Source organism: Peromyscus leucopus, chromosome 2 (genome assembly GCF_004664715.2).
Source record: "Peromyscus leucopus breed LL Stock chromosome 2, UCI_PerLeu_2.1, whole genome shotgun sequence".
NCBI lineage: Eukaryota > Metazoa > Chordata > Mammalia > Rodentia > Cricetidae > Peromyscus > Peromyscus leucopus.
Window position 1 is genome coordinate 150,570,578 of NC_051064.1, and position 23,167 is coordinate 150,593,744.

The window sequence follows — 23,167 nt, forward strand, 5'->3', positions numbered from 1 at the left end:
CTTTTCTTGAGTTCAAAGCTCTCTAGAGAGCCCATGGCCCCCTTTTCTTGAGTTCAAAGCTCTCTAGAGAGCCCATGGTCCCTTTTCTTGGGTTCAAAGGATGGAATCAGGCCAGTTTTCTTTCTAATGTTTATTCTTCCCAGTGGCCCTTTGGTCCTTCCTCGGGACCTTTCTGTTACAAGAGTTTGTAGGGTATGAGCCTGGCACTCACAATCCCAGTTGCCACCTGTTTTCAGTACACTGGTTAAAGAGACAAATAATCGTGAAAAGTAGAGAAAGGAGATTTATTCAGTGTGGCCACATTGTGGAGAGGAACACATAAAAGGGTCCTGTACCAGGCTTTCTCTTTTGAGCCACCAACCCGCTCCCAGTCATGAATGCTTGGCCTAGCTTAGGCTCATTTCTGGCTAGCTCTTTTAACTTAAATTGACCTGTTTCTTTTCATCAGTGTTTTGCCTCAGGGCTTTTTACCTTTCAGTATGTTCTGTTCTGTGTCTGTCTGTCTGGCGGCTGCCTGGCTTCTGGCACCAGGCATGTCTCTTTCTCTCCCTCATTCTCTCCTTCTTCTCTTTCTTTTGAGCTTAGATTTCTCCTCCTACTTGTTCTCTCTCCTGCCAGCCCCACCTATCCTTCTCCTGCCTAGCTATTGGCTGTTCAGCTTTTTATTGGACCAATCAGGAAACAAATGCAGCACATCTTTACACAATTAAACACATGCAGCACTAACAAATGTAACACATCTTTATGCAGTTAAAGTAATAGTCCACAAAGGGCCCAGTGCCCCGAGTCCATCTTAGAACTACTAACATGAAGTTTAGGCACAAACAAGGCAGGAGGTATTCGTAACTAAGCAGTCCCGGTCAGGGCGTGGTCCTGTCCATCACTGACCAATTCCCGTCTCTGCTCCAGTCTCTCCTGAAGGGTGGTCAGACCCTGTGCCAAGTCCTCCCAAGCTCCTCCTCTCCCTGGCACCAAGGCTTTGACCTTCCCTCCCTCCAGCATGAGATTCCTGTGGAGATTTTACTTCTTTGGGGTTACAAAGTATCTCTTTAGGCTATCTTCTCTGCCAGGGAGGTTCTGTTTCTTTCAGTTAAGGACAGATTCTCGCCAAGGGCTAGTGCTGACTCAGGGAGCCCACAGTCTCTCAGGACTGCATTGACGGCTCAGCTCTGGATAATGTTTCTACAGAGGGCCTTTCAGATCTCCGGTGTGAACCTGACGAGCAATAGGGACAGCAGGGAGGGCTTTTCAAGGCTTGTGGGGTGAGGACGCTGGCCTGAGGAGGGCCAGGGCCTGTGTGGGGCTTGGGTCACCTCCTCCCCAGAAATGCTGTCAGGTACGGGTTCTCAATAAGACAATGCCTGTGTGATCTGGAGAGCAGCGGATAGCATCTCTCCAGAAAAAAGAGCATTCAGGCTCCCCTCCACTGCAGCACCATTTGGCTTTGTGACTTTCCTAATTCTCCTGTGGAATGGCTGCCATGGGAGGGACAGGCCCCTTCTGCCAGGGGCTGGCCAGGAAGCAATCACCACAAGCTAGGCCGCAAGGGCTGTGACCAGCAGAGTAACATGGGGCTGTGCAGGCCTGGGGCTGGGCCCAGGGCCACCCAGGAGCCCCTCACTTCCCGTAGGAGAGGGCCCTGGAGTGATTGTTGGTCACGCCTCTTTCACTAGTGGGCAACTCTGTGAGCTTCCTGTGGCTGCTGTCACCAGATGCCACAGTGCAGTGTCTTGGACCAACAAACTGATTCTTTTCCAGTTCTGAGAATCAGACATCCAGAATCTGTCTCACTGGGCTGAGGTCAGGGTGTGGGAGGGCAGGTTTTCAGGGCACCGCAGCTGAAGATGTCATTTCTAGCTCCTGGAGGCTCCTGTATTCCTTGGTACCTGGCCTTTCCTTCCTCTAGAGACCTTGGCCTTGCCGTGGCCCCTGCTCTTCTTTCTAAGCCTAAAAAGTCCCCGTCTCTCAGGGACCCCGTCTCTCAGGGATCCGTGCACTCTTCAGGCTCTCCGGATGTCCCGCAGAACTCCTCATTCCTGTACAGAATCCCCTTTGCCGTGAAAAGTCACATGTCCCCAGGCTCCGGGGTCAGCGTGAATGTTGGAGACGGTTACTCAGCTTGCCTGGAAATCTGACTCAGGGAGGGGCAGGAGCTTCCAGGGACCCTTGTTGGCTTGTGTCATTCACCCCAGTGGATATGGGGGCACCACTTTCTATCTCCTGTCTTCAGGTTCTGTTAGTCTGCCTGGGCCTGCTTCTGTACTAGGATTTCCCTGTGGTAGCTGAGTGTCTCCTGGGATTCTGGGCTGGGTAGTCTTGGGCAGCTTTAGGCTGGGCAGGAGTGCCAGTCCAGACTGAGTCTCCCAGGGGAAACTTTGCCTGTGACTCTGTGTGGGGCATCACTGGTTTCCCTTTGAACAGCTACTGCGGGCCTCTGGCTGGACTTGGGGCAGCCCTCCTCGTGCATGGAATTAGGTCCTTTAACAAAGAACAGGGAAAGCAGGGCATCCTGGTAGCTGCCACATCCGCATGGAGGCAGAGTCACATGGGTGGCTTTGGACCACTGAGGGGTGCCTGGTTTGTAGGTGTGTTCCAGGGGAGGCTAGGATGTAGCCTGAGGTGTGTGTGTGTGTGGTCAGGTTGACAGTCTTATCCTTCACTTCCCTCATGCACCCCTGAGCATGAGGGGTGACCCCTTAGAATAGCCCTTCATTTTTTACCTTTAGAAGAAGTTCATGAGGATCCAGACAGACTTTAGTGTATGTGATTTCTGTCTGTCCGTGTTCACTGTATGAGAAGTCAGAACCCAGAAGCATTAAGAAACACTAGTAAATTTTAAAATGGCAGCAATAAACATGATTATATGATCACACACAAAAACTTTGAAATTGCTGGGAACAAGGGTGGCTTTGGGCTTGTGCCAATGTTTTCCTTGGCTTACTAGGAGACAGTTTGTTCTGGGCGTTTGTGCCTCCTTCATCTGCTGTCTTGGTTGAAGCCTTATAGGAAATCCAACCCCACTGGGTAAGAGGAGGGTCCCATGGTGGGTGTTGCTCTTGGATGCTTCCCTTCCTCCCTAGCAGTAGTTGTTTGTTTTGAGACAGGGTCTCTTTATATTAGCTCTGGCTAGCCTGGACTAACTGTAGACCAGGCAGGCCTTGAACTTGCGTTGACTCTCCTGCCGCCTCCCAGTTATTGGTGTTACAGGTGCGTGTCACCATGCCTGGCTTACGTGGTGCTGGGACGGGACACGGTGCATTGTACACAATAGGCAAGTACTGTGTGGACAGTTTCTCACATACTGTTTTACGTGGAGGCCCTGCCCACCAACCGACTTCTTACACACTAGCTCTTGCCTCAGGATCTCTCCTCACAGGGTTTCGAACTGTTGTGGTCACTGGCTATTGGTCACTTGGAATGTGCTAGTACTCTGAGTTTCATAGATCTTCCACATATTTACACATATATGAAGCGTGAACCTAGTTAGTCTTATCAATAAAAACCAAGAGTTATCTATTGGAGAAATAACCTGAAAGCTCAGAGAAGCAGAGGAGCAGCCACCAGTGACTTCTTACCTCTCTGGATCCTCCGACCGAAAGGGACGAGATCCTGTCTCCACTCGCCTTATTACTTCCTGCCTCTGCCTCCTGAGTGTTGGGATTAAAGGCGTGAGCCACCAGTGCCCAACTTCCATGGTTAACTGGTGGCTAGCTCTGCCCTCTGATATCCAGGCAAGCTTTGTTTGTCAGAACACACACACACACACAAAAAAAAATCACTCATATACATACATACTCCCTGAGGATGGCATCCACCTTGTCCCTGTCCTGCTCAGGGCAGGTCTTGAAGTATGATGCAGTCAGGTTGGCAGTGGAGGATACAGATGTTTCTAACTCAGTTTTTTGTTTGAAAACTCCTTAGTCTTACTAATTTTCCTTGAAGCGATGGGTTCACTTTGTTCGTGTTTGAGGAAGTGTCTGCCGAAGCTGAGGCTGTCTAGCAGCCATCTCTCCATTGAAGTGGTGTTAATGGAAAAGCAGGCTGGGCAGGCAGCAGCCACAGCAGGCTTTCCCCTGGGATGCCCAGCGGCCTGTGGCTTGCAGCGGACGTGGAACGTGCTTTACTCTGTGTTTTTCATCACCGTCTTGCTGCGTGTGCCCAGCAGTCCAGATGTGGTGAAATTAATAGCTTCCCTGCCTCTGCCAAGGACCTTTCTCTTTCTGGTGAAACTGGTGTTTCCACTGTTGTGGTGACAGACGTGGCAGGGGGCCACAGAGCTTTCAGGGCTGCCACTGTGGCCTGTGCCCCACCAGTGGACAAACGTGGCAGGGAGACACAGAGCTTTCAGGGCTGCCACTGTGGCCTGTGCCCCACCAGTGGACAAATGTGGCAGGGAGACACAGAGCTTTCAGGGCTGCCACTGTGGCCTGTGCCCCGCCAGTGGACAAATGTGGCAGGGGCCACAGAGCTTTCAGGGCTGCCACTGTGGCCTGTGCCCCGCCAGTGCAGATGTCACCAGGGTGGAACCACCAAGAACAGTGGAGGTGTTAGGGCCGGCCGCTCTTAGAGGCCGCACCCACTGCTCTCCTCACACTTGGCATTGCAGTGCCTACAACTGGCCTCTTACCACCATCTGTCCCGTGAAGAGACAGCAAGGGATGGTGGTGACCCTGTCGGGCTTCACAAGCTTGGGTGACACCTGATGGGTGAGATCCTAAGAAGCTGGCAATGCTGGCTGGGCAACAAGAGACCTTGCCAAACAGCCCAGCCCTTCTGGTGAGTGGCCTTAGGGTCCTAGTGATAACATCGGGACTGACTGGCCCTGCCTCCTGCTCCTTCTGTCCTTCGTTTCTATGCGTGTCTCAAGGTAGCTGCTCCCAAGTTGCCTTTGGCAATGTCTGTTCCCAGGCCTGTATTTCCCTCTGTGCAGAACCAGCAGAGACTGAGATTGGCAGCTCACTGCCTCCCATTAGCTCACACTCCCTGAATGTTTTAGGGCTAGGGCTTCTGCCACTCACTGTGGCCAGTGCTTAACCTATATATCTGTTCAAAGTAGCCCTGCGTGCCTCCTTCTTAAACCAGCCACTGAGCCCAGGCTAACTGTCTGATTGGCATATTTCCTTGGCGGCATTGGTTCAGGTCAGCAATGCAGCTGCATTGGGGTTTGCGGGACTGGGCTGCCACGTGTGGGGTTCTGGCGGCGGAGGCTCCTCCGGGAGAGTCAGGTGAGCACTGGGCTGATCACTGTTGCTTTCATTTTACTACAGATGGTGCAGAGAGTCCTGGAGGCCCCAGTGAGGTTGGATGGGCAGCATGGATGACTGGCACAGAGCCTTCATCCAAAACACACTCGTCCCTCCCCACCCACAGAGAGCTCGCCAGCTTGGGAAGGAGTCCACAGCATTCCAGTGTGTCCTGAAGTGGCTTGATGGGCCACTAATTAAGCAGGTAATGAGATTTTCCGTTGATTGTCAATTGCTGTTGTCTGAGATGAGGCTTCAAATTAACATTGATTTTCACTTATCTCCCCGGGTCGCACCACTGTGCCTGTTACCTTGGACTTGGCAGTACAAAACATGGCATTTGGCCACTCGGTTAGTACCTGGGGCCTTGGGTCAGCATTTCTACCCACAGTGCCACAGTGCAGACTCACAGGTAGTCTTTCTGGGTTGTTTCTGAGCCAAGGTATAGGAAGATGCCTTGTGTGTGGCCCTGTGTGCTCCTCCTTCAGTTTACATTTGGGAGACTGCTGCTCTGGGCAGCAGCTTTGCCTGACTGTGGAAGCCTTGTGTGTTGGATGCCACCAGCCAGGTGAACCTGAAGGCCTGTGCCAACATCTCTGCACTTGTGTGCTCTTTTCAGTGTCCAGGGGGCCTGTGTGAGCTAGGGTGGCCGTGCAGCCGCTCAAAGGGCATTCGCGTGGTCTGTGTCCTTCTGGAACACTTGGCCTACAGGGATGTCCAGGGAGCCAGCCCTGCTGGGGAAGGTGCAGTGTTTCTTTGCTTGGGAAGCCCGTTGTCTGCACTGCTGTGATAGGATCGACACTTTTAACTGCTAGTTGTCAGCAGTTAGAGTTCCAAGCCCTCTGGTGGGTGCCTCCTGTGTTTGCTATAGTGTTAGGTACCAAGGTGTTTGCTGTGCCCCGGCGGTGCCTCTTAGCATGCTGTTCCTGCTGATTTACTCACTCTCAGCCCTGTGGGGGGCTCCAATATCACTCTCATTTCACAGAAGCCGAGCAGAACCTGCGTGAGGCAAGCCAGCTGCTTGGAACTACTTATTTCCCACTGGCCCTGGACTGCTCCCTGCCAGAGCTGGCTCTGGCCATCCTATCTGAGAGTTGACAGCCTTCTCTTTCCCAGAAGTTTCATGAAGGAAAGCACCCCCCACCCTTGGTTTGAGAAAAGTAATTTTACAGAATTTGAAATTTGCAAGAAACACAAAAACAGTGAATTATCAACAATGTTCTATCTTTTTTTTTTTTTTTTTTTGGTTTTTCGAGACAGGGTTTCTCTGTGTAGCTTTGCGCCTTTCATGGAACTCACTTGGTAGCCCAGGCTGGCCTCGAACTCACAAAGATCCGCCTGCCTCTGCCTCCCGAGTGCTGGGATTAAAGGCGTGCGCCACCACCACCCGGCTAACAATGTTCTATCTTAGATACCACCAGGATCGTCTGGCATCTGTCTTACACTTCATAAGGTTTAAACAATACAATAAATATACCTGTATGTATTTTCATTTTGTATATGTATGTCTGTATGAGTTTATGTACTCCATTTGTGTGTAGGTGCCTGTGGAGGCCAGCAGAGGGCATCAGATCCCCTGGAACTGGAATTATGGGCATTTGGGAGCCACCTGGTATGAGTGCTGGGCCTCTGTAAGAGTACTAAGTGCTCTTAACCACTGAGCCATCTCTCTGGCTCCTGTTATTGTTGTTATTATTATTATTATTATTATTATTATTATTTTGGTTTTTTGAGACAGGGTTTCTCTGTGTAACTTTGCGCCTTTCCTGGGACTCACTTGGTAGCCCAGGCTGGCCTTGAACTTACAGAGATCCTCCTGCCTCTGCCTCCCGAGTGCTGGGATTAAAGGTGTGTGCCACCACTGCCTGGCTGGCTCCTATTATTATTATTATTATTATTATTATTATTATTATTATTAAGACAAGGTCTCACTGTGTAGCCCAGAATGGCCTCAAACTACTGATCCTTTGCCTCAGGTTCTTGAGTTGAGACACAGGTACATGCTACCACACCTGGCTCCTTTTCCTCCTTTAAATGTAAATGGTTTTATATGTAATATATAAAATATATATAATCTGTACCTTGTTTTAAAAATGATTTTAGAAACAACATGTCTTAGAGATTGTTCATGTTACATGAGGATTTTTTTTCCTTTTCTTTTGTGACAGAGTCTCACTATGTAGCCCCAGCTGTCCTGTTTCTCTGTGGACCAACCTGGCCTTGAACAGAGAGAGATCTGCCTGCCTTTGCCTCTGCCTCCCAAGTACTGGGATTCAAGACGTGTACCACCATGCCCTGTTCTCATTCTTTTTTGAGACAAGGCCTTACTGTGTCGCTCAGGCTGGCCTCAGACTTAAGATCCTCCTGCTTTAACCTCTTGAGTATTTAATTTGAGGGAATACAGGCTTAAGCCACCATGCCTGACTATATTTACATTATTTTTAATGTATGTATATATATGTATAGAATAATTCTTGTGAATGGAGTTCCCGATTCAAAGTCAGGTCAAAAGTTAACATTTAAGGTCCCATTATGTATTGTTTACAGCATAGTGTATTTAGACGTAAAGAACAGGTAAGTTGGGAGTCAGTGGGAGAAGGTAAAGCCATGTCTGCATAGGGCAGCTGTGCCCATGCTAGTGAGTGTCTGAGAGTTGAGGGTGCAGGGAGGTGCCGGAGGTAAGGGACACAGATGGTGACCAGCCACTCCCAGGCTGGAAGGCCACTGCAGGTGGCACCCAGGCCTCTGTGTTGTGCCACAGTGAAGACCTGGACACCAAAACGACATGGGCAGAGGAGGGAGAGAAAGGTGCGGGCTCCAAGACCCTCCTGCAGCGCATTGTGCATTTGAATGTTGACCCCTGGTGTGCAGCATCTGGGAAAATCGTAGGGAGTGTGTTTCCTGACTGCTGTGGTTTTGAACTGTAAACCCACTGCAGTAAACCTAGAAAATCCTCAAGTAGCTGAAAATTAGCACAATATAAATGACCTATGGGTCAAAGAAGAACTCACAGGGAAGTTAGAAAATATCTCAGACTGAGCAATGGTGGACGGGAATGTGTGCGGGCAGTAGCTGATGGCGCCCACCATGGACCAGAACAGCGTTGCACAACTCTGTTAGAAAAGAAAGTCGTGCAACGAGTGCTTCCTCCTTAGGAATCTCGGGAAAAACACACAAGGAGGAATGGGGAATGTCTGCGTGGAACTGAGCACCTGCATGTGTCAGGCCTGGTGGGATCCTGAGGATGGAGTGGGGAGCTGAGCTCCCGTTGCAGCTGGGACCAGAGTCCTGGGCAGACTCCAGGAGATGCAAGGCAGGGTCGGGGAGGCAGGGTGGTTGTGGTCAGCAGAGGCCTGCAATGTGGGGGCAGTGGCTGGGCAGATGTGGAGAGGATGGAGGCAAGAGCTGGAGGGAAGGGTCAGTGAGGAGGCTGCAGGCAGAGGACTGTGGTGCTGCCCCACCCCGCCATGCTCGTCCCTACAGGTAACACCACTTCTCCCATTTGCTCTACACAGGAAATGTCCAGTTATCCACTAGTTATTCACTAGGGCTGTGGCATTCACAGCTGGATCTGGGGAAGGCTGTGTCTGCTAAAGTAGCCAGTCTCTCTCCTTCCTGCTTCTTCACAGGCCATGTCCTGCCTCTGGACACCTCTGTGTGGCCCATCCATTAGCACAGATCCTGAGTTGTCCTCTCCTCTCCAGCCACCTTGTGACTTGCCCCTTGCCCTTCCTGCATGGATGGAAGCTGTGACCTCTGACCACTCTTTCCCAACTGCTGTCCCGTCCCTGATCCCCTTACTGTGGCACTTCTTCAGGTCCTGAATCACACCGCCTTTTCTGCTGGGAGTGGGTGGGTGCATTTTCCGTGGCTGTTCCTTCTGTCGGGACACAAGCACAGCCTCTCCCAGGGCTCCATGAGGCTGCCAGGGTTGCTCCTGTGCACCCCGCCTCCTGCTCAGCCTGCTGCAGCTCCACAGGCTCCATGGTGCAGACCGTTCCTAGGATTTTGCTGAGTTCAGGAGATGATGATGACCACTGAAAAGGCTTCTTAAACAGCTGCTGAGAGAGTGGGCACACCTGGACATGGAGGTCCATGTTGGACCCTAGGGAGGTTCAAAGTCAACAGGGAAGGCCTGGTCAGGCTGAGCAGCTGAGGACTGGCCAGCTTGTGTACCGATCCCTGTGGTATAGGGACTGTCCAGTTTTCTTGGTCTTGGTCCTGGGATGCAGAGGTTCTGTGTGAGGACTGAGGAGAGCATTCAGGGGTGCTCAGTAGGTTTGCCTGTCAGAAATGCTCTCAGAGGCAAGGCAGTGGCCATCTCTGAGAATTGGCCTGTGTGGGAGGTCATGGGGCATCTCTTGTCAGGGATTCTCCAGATGCCAGAGGTTGAGGGACACATAAGATGAGAAAATACAGTGATTTAGGGAGAAATGGAGCACCTCAGTCCCTGAGAATCCCGCCCTCTTGCCCCAGGGCCTGGTGTTGGGCTGCGCTCTCTGCTGGCTCCCTGTCCCCAGGTCCCCAGTCCCATGGTCTCTTAGTTCTCTGCCCAGACGCTGTCTTCCCGGAGCCCCTTCCCTGACTAGCGCGGCTAGGCTTTCCTTTACGGAAACGCTTAGGCGTTTTCTTCCTTTGTTCCTCTGTGTCATTGGTGCCTAGAACCGCAGCTGGCAGAGAAGCAGCAGCAGGTGGGAAGGGAAGGTTTGTTGAATGAATGAATGAGAGAAAAGCAGTTCTTGTCACCCAAGAACTGCAGTTGAAGGCAGTAACAGAGGAACTGGAGGTTAAAACAGAAACAGTGGGTAGCGGGCTGTGGGAAAGGCTCTGTCTCTTCTGGGCTTGTAGACATGATTTCTCACACATCAGAGCTCTGCTTTTCTTGTACTAACATCCCAGAATAATTCTGACAGGTTCATTAATCCCCACTTCTATCAGGATGGATTTAATTAACATGGCTGCGCAAAATGAAGACCCCAATGGCTTAAGCCAGAGGAGGTTTATTACACATCATAACAGACGCATCACAGACTCAGCCCCGGTGTGGTTTGATCCAGAGTCTCACGGAGAGACAGCCTGGACCATATCCTTCAGCTCTTGGTCCTGTCTGCTAACAGAACAGCGGCCAGCAGCCCTAGGTCTGTGTCTGGCTGACATGACTTGGCCTCTGGTGTCCTAATGCCTTTGGAAGTGTCTTAAGTTTATGCCAACCTAGGGCATTTCAGGGTTCTGATTTGCCAGAGCAGGCTGAGCATCATGATTTATAACTCCACCAAGACCAGTTGCTGTAGAGAGAGGCCATGGCCAAAAGGAAATTGAGCTGCTGGTAGCTGAATATGGGGTAGGTGCTGATGGCCCAGAGCCCTCCAGAGGGTTCCCGTAGTGGCGATGGGGTGGTTCTTCAGGACTCCTTTTCTGGTGTCTCCTAGGGAATCCTAGACATGTTGTCGGAGCTTGAATGCCATCTGCGAGTGTCTCTCTTCGATGTCACCTACAAACACTTCTTTGGGAGGACATGGAAAACCATGGTGAAGTCCACCAATCAGCTGTCCAGGCAGCCGCCCAGGATCATCTTCAATGAGGTGGGTTCTGTTGACCGTGGGTAGGGACTGCTTTATGGTAGGGTACAGGTGTGCTGGGTCTGTCCTGTGCAGCCCAGACAGTGAGGCCTCGGCACACGCATCTTGGACCTTTACGCGCAGCCTGGAGCATCAGGTCTGCTGTTGCAAAGCTTGTCTCAGTAGTGGGACACTGTTTCCAAACAGTCTCTTATGTCCAGCCAGGTCGATGTGCTTATGATGGGGTGCAGGGATGTGGGGGTCCCACCGCCTTCAGGGAGCCTCTGGGGTCTCGGAACAGTGAAGTTACTGATCCCAACTGATGGAGTGTTCGCTTTCATCGCCATGACAAAGATACCTGGGAACGACGGTATAAGGATTCATTTTGGAATTTTCAGTTCAGCGACCTGCTGATTCTGGTCCTGTGGTGAGGCCAAGCATCATGGCAGGGATGTCTGGCAACACCTGTCCTCTCATGGTGAAAGGAAGTGGAGAGAGAATGCCTGTCCTCATGGGCTTACTCTCCATGTCTTTTTCCATCTGGACTTTTAGTCCTATTGTAGAGCATCACCTACATTCTGAGTGGGCCATCTCCCCGTGGTTCAGTGTTTCTAAATCTGCTTAATGCTGTGACCCTTTAATATAGTTCCCCATGTTGTGGTGACCCCTAAAATAAAATTATTTTCGTTGCTGTTTTATAACTGTTAGGAATTGTAATGTAAACACCTGTGTTTTCCAGTGGTCTTAGGTGACCCCTGTGAAAGGGCCATTTGACCCCCCCCCACAGGGGTCGCAACTCACAGCTTGAGAAACACTGCTTGTAGTTCATCCTTTGTCCAGAGGTGTGTTTTGCCAGTCTAGATGCTTCTCACTTTACTCAGGATGACAGTCAAGAGCAACCATCACAGATGGTGAAGCCCAGACTCAATGACTTGCCCACATGGAGGGTGGCAGAGCATGAACTCAGATCGGTGCTTCTGCCCTCAGATTTGGCAGTAGGCATGACACCAGTGGGGTCCATGCTCCCCAGGGAGCCTCTTGCCTGCCTTCAGCTCAGGCTACCTCTCAGGTAGAGAGGAGAGAACGCCTCCATCCCACTGGAGTGGCACAAAGAGCAGTAACATAAGCCATGAGCTGTGAAATGTTCTCGGAAGAGGTAAAAGGATTGGGGACGTGCTTCAGGCAGGGCCGTGGAGGAGGGCCCCTGAGAGGCCAGGATGAGAAAGGAACGGGCACTAGGACGAGCAGGGAGGAGGATGCGCCCAGCAAGGCAGGGCAGAGTGTGAGAGGGGGGGGGGGCTGGGGCTGGTGTGGTGGTGGTGAGTCTTCCCAGTGATGCTTGAAGAGTTGAAGAGGCCATAGGGGCCTTTCCCTGCTGTTCCATACTTGGCCTTCAGGGGGCAGTGAGGAGCCCAGGTTTGACTTTGCAGGTGATGGCTTCTGATGACTCTGAACTGAGGCCGAGGGGACGGTACTGTGACGGTGGAAGGGACGGACCGTGGCAGTTCTGAGTTGTTGCTCGGGTCACTGTGGCTCCTTTTCTGCTGTGGCTGCTTTCGCCAAAGCTGGTGCTGAGCCTCAGGCTGGCTGTGAACTTGCTGCTCTCTGACCTTGGCCGTCATCCAGCCATGTGATTCTGTGAGGCTTGGCATGGCTCCTTCTGAGGCTTCCCAGACTACACACACACGGGTAGTTGAGGGAGATAATGGCCCCAGAGGTCAGAAGACTAAACAAAGCCTTGGCAAAATCTATGTCATGGGAACTGAAGTGTGTCTGACGCGATGTTATCAGGTGGCTTATGCAAATGTCTTGGAAAGGTCTGCGCCAGGCCAGTGTGCTGGTGACAGAGTCCATGTTGTCAATCTTGTACATGGCTCTGTGTGACTCCACGAGGGCCGTCTCAGCACAGGCAGGGGCTGGCCTTGTGCCTTTGACACAGGTCTGTCCTCTGTCTCATGACAGCGATGGGGGATGGCGCAGCCACTTCTGCCTTTGGCGGCAGCCCTGGAGGATGGATGGGCTCTCTTGATGTTCTGTCTCCTGCGTGCAGAGGCCCATGAAAACCTTGTGTTGTGACAAGTCTCTGTGAATGGTGACGGCGGCCATGATAACGTGCCTTCTCTGGGGAGGGTTCCCGAGGGTCAGGTGTGAAAGAAGCACGCTCCTTCATCTCGTCTTTGTCCTCCTCTTGTGGAGGGCAGTGATTGCGAGTCCTCATTTTAAAGGGGAGAAGGCAGGTGCATGGGGAGTGGAGCCTCCACCTTGGCCACCAGGACGCACAACCCTTGGTCGGAGGTGTCGGGGGTGAGCCTGTGCTCTCGGTCAGCAGCCTTCTCTGAAGCCAGCACAGAGACACCCTCCCTCTTCCCCCTCCGTGTCCCCTGGTTTAGCTCTGCATATTTAGAGATGGGTTGGATCAGCTCCACTGCACATGTTCTCCCCGTTGGTGATCCTGACTTGGAAGCATGGGATCTAGGTTGCCGGGTTGGAAGCAGGGCCTTCCAAGATCTCCAATCCTGGGAGTCACAGATGGGTGGCCCTTGTAGAATACCCGGCGGCTGTGAGAGACAGTTCTCTGACGCTGCTTATGTCCTTGTCTTGGGTTTGACCTTGTGTTCCTCTGGGTTTCAGATGTCCCAGAAGCCCAGATACACTTAGATTTCACTGCCCCCTGCTGGCCAGCTATCCTGAGACCTGACACAGACCTTTGTCCAGGTAATCCAAGATTCAGGCTTATTCCTAGGCTTGGCGACCCATGCTGGTGGGGGCCACATCAACTCAGCCTGTGTAATAGAATATTATTTTAAGGTGTGTTACTTTTGTTTATGTTGCATTTATTTAACTCTGTGAAGCTGTGTTACTTTGCCTGTCTAAAACACCCAATGGTCTAATAAAGAGCTGAAAGGCCAATAGCAAGGCAGGAGAAAGGATAGGTGGGGCTGGCAGGCAGAGAGGGGATATAGAAGGAGGAATCTGGGAGAAGGGAGAGAAGGAGCCAGAGAAGGAGGAGGACACCAGGGTCCAGCCACCCAGCTACACAGCAAACCACAGAGTAAGAGTAAGATTTACAGAAGTAAGAGAACAAGAAAAGCCCAGAGGCAAAAGGTAGACAGGATAATTTAAAGTTAAGGAAATGCCAAGTTAGGGCTGGGCATTCATAAGTAAGAATAAGCATTCATGTGTGATTTATTTGGGAGCTGGATGGTGGGTCCCCAAAAGAGCAAAAGCAACCAACAACAAGCCAGCTCGGCTTGGGCAGTAGTGTTGATTTGCCTTTGGTTGAGGCTGTGCGTTGGGAGTCAGTGGAATGGAAAGTGTGTAGGTTTAGCATGTGGTGGCTGGACACTGAGGGTCCTGAGGGTGATGCCTGAGCTTGCTTGCTCTGGTTTCTCCCTGCTCGTTGCTATGCTCACTGCAAGCAGCAGAGGCCAGTGGTGGCCCAGTGATGAAGCCCGCCCGACCTTTTATGCCAGCTTCCTCCTGTCTCCTGAATACGAAAGAGGAGATTGTGTTCAGTTAAGTAAAGGGACGCTCCCTCTGCTCTGCGTGGTGTGTACCTGCACCTGTGTTGTACAAGGTCGACGTGCTCTCTCTCAGGGGGTCCTTAGTGTGTGCTATGGTTGCGGTCACTGGCTGTCTGGTTGCTCCGGCCACATGCCTGTAGAGACAGATGGTTGAGATGCTGCTTGACTTTCTGAGGTGACAGAGATGTGCGAGGTCCTTTCCCTGTAAGCAATGGCTCAGGCAGATCTGCTGTGAGGTGAAGGAGCCACCAGTACCATGGGGCTGTGCTCGGGACTTCTGGGACTGCGGGGTCTGTGTGTGGCTACTCGATTGTCTGGCTGCTCTGATGTATTGAGCTGGCTCCATACATGTGTGTGTGTGACTGGCATGTGGTGGAGGTGGTGGGGGTGGGTGGGAGATTCCGTCTCAGAACTGCAATCAGCTCTACTCTCAGAAAAGACTTGGAACACCAGAGTAGTGAGGATGGAGTCCTGACAGCTCTCACTCCTCAGAGCCGTGCGGGGAAAGGATGCAGACAGGAAAGGTCCTGACACCTCCTGGACCCCTGCTTCGCCAGACCAATCCAGACCGTACACTTGACTCTCTCGGTCTTGCTGCCGCTCACGGGTAGCTAGCGAGGGACGGCGGCGTGCCCAGAGGGCAAACCCTGCTCAGCTGAGGCTGTGTTCCTGCAGGAGGAGGGCAGTCGCCCCCCCCCCCCCACGAGGTCAGAAGTACTCACTCCTGGGATCAGCCTAAAGTGGGGCCTGACAGAAGCAGAGTCTTTGGCTGTTGCCAAGGTTGGGTTTTCACTGTATGGGGAGTGACTCGCCAGTCCCTGGCGACTAGGGAGGGCCTGAGGTTGGTTGCTTCTGTTCTCCAGTGTCTCTTACTTTGGGTTGGTGGTGTTTGATCACCCTTTTATAAGTTAGTCAAAGAATTACTTTCCAGCTGGAGTGAGGACCAGCTTTGGGCCTAAGTGCCAGATTTGTTGTGGTTTGCACATGGGCCAAAGCCTGGATCTCAGGAAGGTCACTCAGCTCTGTGACCTTGAAGTCTTCTGCACACCATATGCAGAGATGTGCACCTCGAGTGTAAGTCTTCTGGTTTCCAGCAGTTGCCCATGAAGCAGGGTGCGTTCACTGGGTAGATGTCTGAGTGTCCACTGCACCCGAGTCTGCATAGGTGCTAACACATAGAGACTGATAAGCCAGGGTTCAAGTTCACATTGTCCTTCTATAGATCTGAGTTTCTCAGCCTTAGAACCATTCACGTTGAGGGCTGGCCTGCCCTCTCTGGTCTGTGCTGAGGTGGTGTCAGCCTGATCCTACCATTGTGACAACTTCCCAACAAGGTCGGCTCCCAACTTCAGAACTGAGCCTGTGACTGTCTTAGGGGAGACTGGGGTGCATAGAGTGGGCCCAGCTTGGTCAGTGTTGATGGCCATTGGCCAGGAAACCTGAGCCTAGAAGATGTCGGTAGATGGGAGCTGCAGGAGGCATTTGTGGGTTGTTTTCCCAACGGTCCCTCATTAAAGGCTTATTATTATTGTTGTTGTGCAGGTATGAGGTGAGTGTGCGTGTGCATATGTGCACATATGTGTATGTGTGTGCATATGTGTACAAATGTATGTGCGTGCGTGTGCATATGTGTACATGATGTGCGTGCGTGTGTGCGTCGTGCGTGTGTGTGTGCGCGTGCGTGCGTGTGTGCGCGTGCGTGCGTGCGTGCGTGCGTGCGTGTGTGTGGTGCGTGTGTGTGTGTGTGTGTGTGTGTGTCTGTTGTGCAGGGGTACGTGAGAGGGTCAGAGTGCCCTGCTCTATCACTCTCTCCCTCATTTCCTGGTGCTTGTTGCTTTTTGGCTAGGCTGACCAGTAACAAGTTCTTCTATCTCTACCATTCCCCCCTCTCCTCCCCCCCCCCCCCCCGTGCCCACCTCAAGCCCAGAGGTGACAGATATTTTACTTAGGTGCTGGGGATCCGAACCCACATCTCCATGCTTGCATGACGAGCACTCTGAACTGTCTCCCCAGCCTCTACTGGCTTGTTTTGAACTACTTCTTTGCACAATGCTGGTTTAATTTTTCTCAGCTCTCTGCTGGTCCTGTGAGCGTGGATAGCAGGTTGATGTAGCCTTCAGCAGAGCAGGCCAAGTACAGCTTCTTAGAGGCATGCTGTCAGAGCTGTATTCAGTTCTGTCATTGTGGGCAAGAAATGGAAACCTGGCCGCGAGGCAATGGTGTCTGTTTTTGAAGATGAAGGCATCAGGACAGGATCACTGAGATGATTTATTAATCTGTTTACCCTGCCAGGGAGGAGCCTTGGCCAGTGTGTGACATGGTGGTGTGAGAGCCGTCTCTTCTGCTCAGAGTGACTTTCATCACAGGGAATTTTTATGGGCTTGACTTTTAATCACGCTGTTCTAGTTGACACTCAGAGTTTTCTCCTCAGCATGTAATGACGTTGTGTTAATTAAGTTGCCCTGGTCTGGAAGGCTGTCTGGGATTTTGCCCAAGCCTTTTGCATGCTGGGAAACTGGGGCAGTGTGGGTGGGGCTTGCTCCTAGGCACAGATGATCCAGAAGAACAGAGGTGAGCATGTGTCTGTGTGTCCATCCTAGGAGGCTTTTGCTTGCCCAGTTCCCCAAAGCTGTTTGTTTCTGAGCAATGCAAGCATTTCCATAGCTGCCTAATCCGCCCTTTGAGCCTTGAGCTTGTTGAAGGCTGATGTGTTTCCAGGTTCCTTATGACTTCTCTAGCATGGCCCCCACACTGGAACGACAATGAATGATGTTTGGAAAAGAGCTCATTCTTAGCTGGGAATGGGGCTGCTGGACTGAGCTTGGGTTATCCTTCCTTGTGTTGTGATCAGGCTAGCTCTCTGATGGAAGATGCCGGACTGGCTGAGATGAGAAAGCTGTTTTTGGCATTTTTCTCGCCTTCCTTTTTTCCAAGGCAGTTGTCTTGGTGGCCACGAAAGGCAGGGCCTAAGTGGTGTAGTATGCTTGTCTGTGGTTCTTTCCCTTGGACTTGCCCCTCTGGTCCCACTGCTCAGGTGGAGCAGTTTCAAAGTGACCTCCGAACTGGGCTATGCCTACTGCTTCCTAGGAGGATTTAAATGTTTGTTTTACTGCTGGAAGAGAAAGAAGGCAGTGTCCATAAAACCAGTATGCACAGGTGTAAATATCAGGTGAGATAGTGACGGGCCCAGTGGCCCAGCAGGGCTCTGCAGACAGCGCGAGTCTGGGAACCTGAAGCATAACTCTGTCTCAGCCCAGCCACCTGTCAGCTCTAAGTGGTCATTATTTCATCATTTTGCAATAAAAGATAATAGAATAGCGATTTATAGTTGGTGGCTGATGTTTTAATGCATCCCTCTGTTATCCTGGCTGACAGTCTGGGATTACAGTAACCACTTTCCGGGTGACACCGTGGTAATGACTCCTTAATAGGAGTGATAGCCGAATTCCAATCTCATGGCACTGGCCGCCCTCTGCCCTGCCTGGCACTGTCTTCAGGGGTGTCCTTGTGCTCAGCTGGGGGCTAGACGCCCAGACACTAAAAGATGGCAGCATATGGAAGCCAGCCCAGGGCTACTCCTTAGGGTGTGGACCAGAGGCCCCGTGGTTGGCAAACCCGACCCCTCGCTCTACCTCTGTCTCTTATGCTTGTGATGGGGTCAATTAGAACTGAAAACAAGTGCATTGAACCGAACCAGGTGTGTGTGTGTGTGTGTGTGTGTGTGTGTGTGTGTGTGTGTGTGTGTGTGTGTGTGTGGTGGGCCTCAGCTGTCCTGTCTCTTTCCCTGTGTGCCCTCACCCCCCCAGGGACCAGAGATTTCCCAATTGCACTCTGGGAATAGGAATATTATAAATGGAGGACCTTTTAAGATGAAATTTGCTATCATATACTAGGTTCCAAAAATCTTTTAATGAAAAGATGTCATACCTACTTGGTGGTACAAGCCTGTTCTTTGGCACTTGGGAACTTGGGAGGTGGAGGCAGGAGGATCAGGAGTTCAAGGTCATTCTCAGCAACATCATGAATTTAAAGTCAGCATGGGCTACTGAGACTTCTGTCTCAAAAAGCAAAAAAACAAAACAAACAAAAATGGAGAGCTAGCTCATCAGTTAATGGGACTTGACCCAAGTCAGTTTCCAGCACCTATGGCTCCCAGCAATCTGTAACTCCTGCTCCAGGGCATTGGATTCCCTCTTCTGGCTTCTCTGGGCACCTGCACTTGCATGCACATTACCCCGCCCCATACACGTGACTAAAAATAAAATCTTAAAAAAAAAAAAAAAAAAAGAAGCCCTTACCTGTGTTCTAAGGGCCTAAATATCCCACGCCCTCCCAACCAGATCTCAGGTGATTTTCACTGTAAAAGGCACCGGCTGTGAGCTGGGCATCCTTTCTTAGCTTAGAGAAGGCTAAGAATTCTTGGTTGAAGTACATTTAGTTTGGATGGAACTTCATAAAACATACACATGAGGGGTGGGGTAAGAGTCAGCATGCATGCCAAACTGTGATCCAAGTTTCTATGCTGTTGTGTTGACTAAGGCTCGGGTTGATTGTGCCTAACAGTGTTTTGTGTGTGTGTGTGTGTGTGTGCGCGCGCGCGCATGTGTGAGTAGGCATATTTGTGTGTGTGTACACATATTTGTGTGGGTGTATACACATGTGTCTGAATGCATTTGGCAGCCTTAGGTTGACACTGGGACTGTGACTTGGTCAATTTGAACCCCAGACAAGGATGTCAAACTGAACTAGGAAGGGATGATGGTTCTTCCACCTTCCTCGTTGAGGCAGTCCCTCAGTCAAATCTGGAGCTCACTGATAGGGCTCGTCTGGCTTTGTGGATTCCATCTCTGCTTTCCAGGGCTGGAATTACAAGTAGGACGTCACACCCAGCCGGCAGTTCCGTGGGTTTCTGGGATGTGAACTCCAGCTCCCCGGCTTGCACCTCCCCAGCGTGTGAAGATTTTGTCCTGGTGCTCTGCTCTCCTGCCTCTCAAGGGCACCGGGTGGGGCCTGATGCTGTGGCGCCCGTGACAGGATCTGGGGAGGAGAGCGTCCGTCCCCCCCCCCCCTTGCCTGTGGTCTCCCCTGTCAGCAGTCTCTGCCTCTCTTGCAGCCTTTCTACTTCCACACGACCTTGAACCACCCGAACGTCGTGGCTGTGGTCGAAGTGGTCGCTGAGGGCAGGAAGAGGGACGGCACCCTGCAGGTGCTGTCCTGTGGGTTTGGAATTCTTCGAATCTTTGGTAATAAGCCGGAATCTCCCACCTCTGCTGCCCAGGACAAACGGTACCTTCTGTGTTTTCTTTCTTTTCTTCTCTCTCTCTTTTTAAAGATTTAATTATTTTTATTTTATGTATATGGATGTTTCGTTTGCAAGAATGTCTGTACAACACGTGTGTGTGTGTGTGTGGTGCTAATTTCAAGTTAGCCAAAGACTGCTCTTTTCTGTGGAATGAGAACCAGTTTTGGGTGAGTGTCAGGTCGGATACGGTTTGTACATAGGCCCAAGCCCTGACCTGAGCCTGTTCTGTGTGGGATTTGCGGCTGCCCACCCACTCATCTGTGCACGAGAGGCAGCCGTGTGACATTGACGTTGTGGTAGTCATCCCTCAGCAGGTGACAGTCGAGTGCCTGCTACGCACCAGGCTGTTTAGAACTGGACGTGCCGAGACAGATAAGCTCCTTGCCATCCTTCCAACCAGGGTTCAAGTTCACACTGCACCTCTAGATCTGAGTTTCTCAGTGTTGGAACCGCTCACACAGGCCTGGTCATTCTTTGCTGTGGAGCCATCCTGTGCATTGTGGGATTCTTGGCAGTGCCCCTGGCCTCCACCAGCAGATGCCAGGAGCAGTCTCTGCCCAGTGTGTTAACTAGATATACCCTGCAGACATTGCCAGTCACGTGCATGGGAATGCCATGTCTGGGTGAAAAATGGCTCCAGTAAGGGGGCTGGATAATATCTTCCTGGGGCTTCTCAGGCTGTTTCTGTTGCTTTCTAGCTTAAAGTTATAATAATAATAATAAAAATAAAATTATATTATTATAATTATAATTATATTATTATTATTATTATTATTATTTGTGTGTGTATGTGTGTGCGTGTGTGCCTGCCATGTATGTTCATCCTTGGAGGTCAGAAGAGGGTGTCAGATCCCTTGGAGCTCGAGGTTACAGGTGGTTGTGAGCCTTCTGACATGGGTGCTGGGAATTGAACCCTGCTTCTGTGGAAGAGCAGCCAGCATTGTTAACTGTCTATCCATAGACCACAGCTTCTTGCTTCTTGGGCTGCAGGTCTGTGGGGCATGTTTATCACAACATGGCGGGCTGGCGCTGCCCTCAGCCACCATGTTTTTGCAGCAGATATGACCAGGAACATTTAATAGGCTCTGGGAGGTGGGTTCCCAGGAACTGTCCTGGTCATGAGATATGGGCAGTTGACAAGGTTTCCTGCTTCTGTCTTTCAGGTTGAGGCTGTATCATGGCACCCCCAGAGCCCTTCTGCACCCGCTCCTCCAGGATCCCATAGAACGTAAGAGCCTAGCCTGGTCTTGGCATGTATCTGGAGCTCCTGACTTTCCTGAGAGCTTTCCACCTCGCCATCTCTGGTTGTCTCTCTGCAGTGGTTCTGGTCCCTGTGTCACAGGCTTGGCGTTGGTTCTGTAATGGACGGAGGAGGAACCTGCCTCTGCCTCTGACTTGTACTCCTGTGCCTGCCTCTTGTGGGGTGCTGCCTATAGGGCTGTGGCTCAGGAAGTCAGCTTGCGCATCTTCCTGTCTCCCAGCCATGCGTGGAAACTGCACAGCTTGTTTTCTGGCTGGAGAGACTGACTTTGTCAGAGTAAGACTTCACTATTGCAGACCTGCCTGGGCATGGTGGCGTCTTGGCCACTTGGGAGGTTGAGGCGTGGGGGATCTCTTAATTCTTGGGTCAGCCTGCGCAATACAGACAGTGAGCCTGTCTCAGAAAACGCATACTTGGTCCCTGGAACCCAGGTAAAAAGCTGGCACAGTGGCGCCCACTCATAATTCCCGCAACAAGTGAGATGGGAGATGAAGACAGGAAGATCTCTGGAAGCTCATTGGCCAGCCAGCCTAACCTACTTGGTGAAAATCTAGTCCAAGAGAGATCCTGTCTGAAACACAAAGTGGAAGGAACCTGAGGAATTTGGTTGATATATTGTGCACCCCAATAAACTTATCTGGGGGTCAGATAGCAGAACAGTCATAATATTAAACATAGAGGTTAGGCAGTGGTAGCACACGCCTTTAATCCTAGTATTCCAGAGGCAGAGATCCGTCTGGATCTCAGTGAGTTCACAGCCACACTGGAAACAGCCAGGCATGGTGACTCACACCTTTTATCTCAGGAAGTGATGGCAGGAAGCAGAAAGGTACTTAAGGTGTGAGGACCAAGAGCTTTTAGGCTTTTGAGCAGCAGTTCAGCTGAGATCCATTTGGATGAGGACTCAGAGGCTTCCAGTCTGAGGAAACAGGATCAGCTGAGGATCTGGCAAGGTGAGGTGGCTGTGGCTTGTTCTGCTTCTCTGATCTTCCAGCATTCACCCAATACCTGGCTTCAGGTTTGATTTTATTAAGAAGACCTTTTAAGATTCGTGCTACAGAGGAACAGCACCCAAGGTGTCCTGAACTTGACGCACGCACGCACACACGCACACATGCACCCAGAATACAAACAAAGCCAAGAAACAAGATCCTGTCTTTTCAGTTCCAACAGAGAGGATGTGGCTTGGTCCCTTTTGCCTTTATTTCATTTTTGTTTTTTTGAGACAAGCTGTGCTGGGTGTAGCCAGGTCTAGCCTGGAACTCACATTCCTCCTGCGTGTGATTCCCCAGTGCTGAAGACAGATGTGTCTACATGCCTGACATTATTCCCTAGGAAAACAAGCCATCCATCTACTCATGGCATTTGTACTAAATTTCTGGGTTTTAGCTCTTTGACTGGAAATACTCTCGGTTTAGCCCATGTCTGGTGCTCTTCCCCCAGAGAGCAAGCACATGACACTGATGGAGAACTGTGGCCTCCAGTACACCCTGAAGCCACACCCACCCCTGGAGCCTGCCTTCCACCTGCTTCCCGAGAATCTCCTGGTGTCTGGTCTCCAGCAGATCCCTGGCCTCCTTCCTCCTCACGGGGACACGGGTAAGCTGCCCTTGGATTTCGCCACTGTGAGTCTGGGTGAGCTCAGGCTCAGACCTTGGCTCACCCTGACAGGTGAAGGTGGCTGGGCTGCCCACGTGTCCCTCAGTGGCTCAGCAGTGTGGCCTGTGGTGTGGTGGGAGAGGAGGTGACAGGGACATCCACCACTCAGCCCATTTTGAAGAGTGTCATAGCCTCCAGCCTGCTCCCCATCTTTCCCTGAACCTGTCACTGGGTCCCATTCCTCCTGGGTCCCAGTATCAGGCATTGCCGTTGTTACTTCTTGGTTGTCCTGAAATATACATAGCAAAGCTTACCACCAAAGCATTTTTAAGTGGGTTGTTAGGGCCATTAAACATCCTTACATTGTTAAGATTGGAAGTTACACCAACAATCCTCATGTAGTAAATTCGGGAAAGACTAAACATTCTTCCGTCTACACTTGATGCTGCAGAGAAAGCCACTGCCAGTAGCGTTGTGTAGCTGGGACTCTGGTCTCTTTCTGTGCGTTCTCTTCAGTACATGAGTGAAGGTGCTCTCCTTCCAGCCTTGGCCCCTGGAAGGCGGGGGAACAGCTTGATCGCAAAGCCAACCTTGAGACTCAGGAACTTTACTCCAGGGCCTGCACGGTCACAAGACACGGCCCAGAGATGGTTACTACCCAGGTTCCCAAACCTGCCCAG

The 23,167-nt window shown here is 51.3% G+C and overlaps 1 protein-coding gene across 1 annotated transcript in view; it reads left to right on the forward strand.

Annotated features, from left to right (window-relative positions):
- Nphp4 (nephrocystin 4) overlaps positions 1-23,167 on the forward strand; it is a 90,671-nt gene that overhangs the window by 1,522 nt on the left and 65,982 nt on the right. The window contains 5 exon segments of the mRNA XM_028883069.2: positions 5,268-5,448; positions 10,673-10,825; positions 19,439-19,611; positions 20,791-20,855; positions 22,332-22,487. Of these exon segments, the coding sequence (XP_028738902.1) occupies positions 5,305-5,448; positions 10,673-10,825; positions 19,439-19,611; positions 20,791-20,855; positions 22,332-22,487 (691 nt within the window). The 5' untranslated portion in view covers positions 5,268-5,304.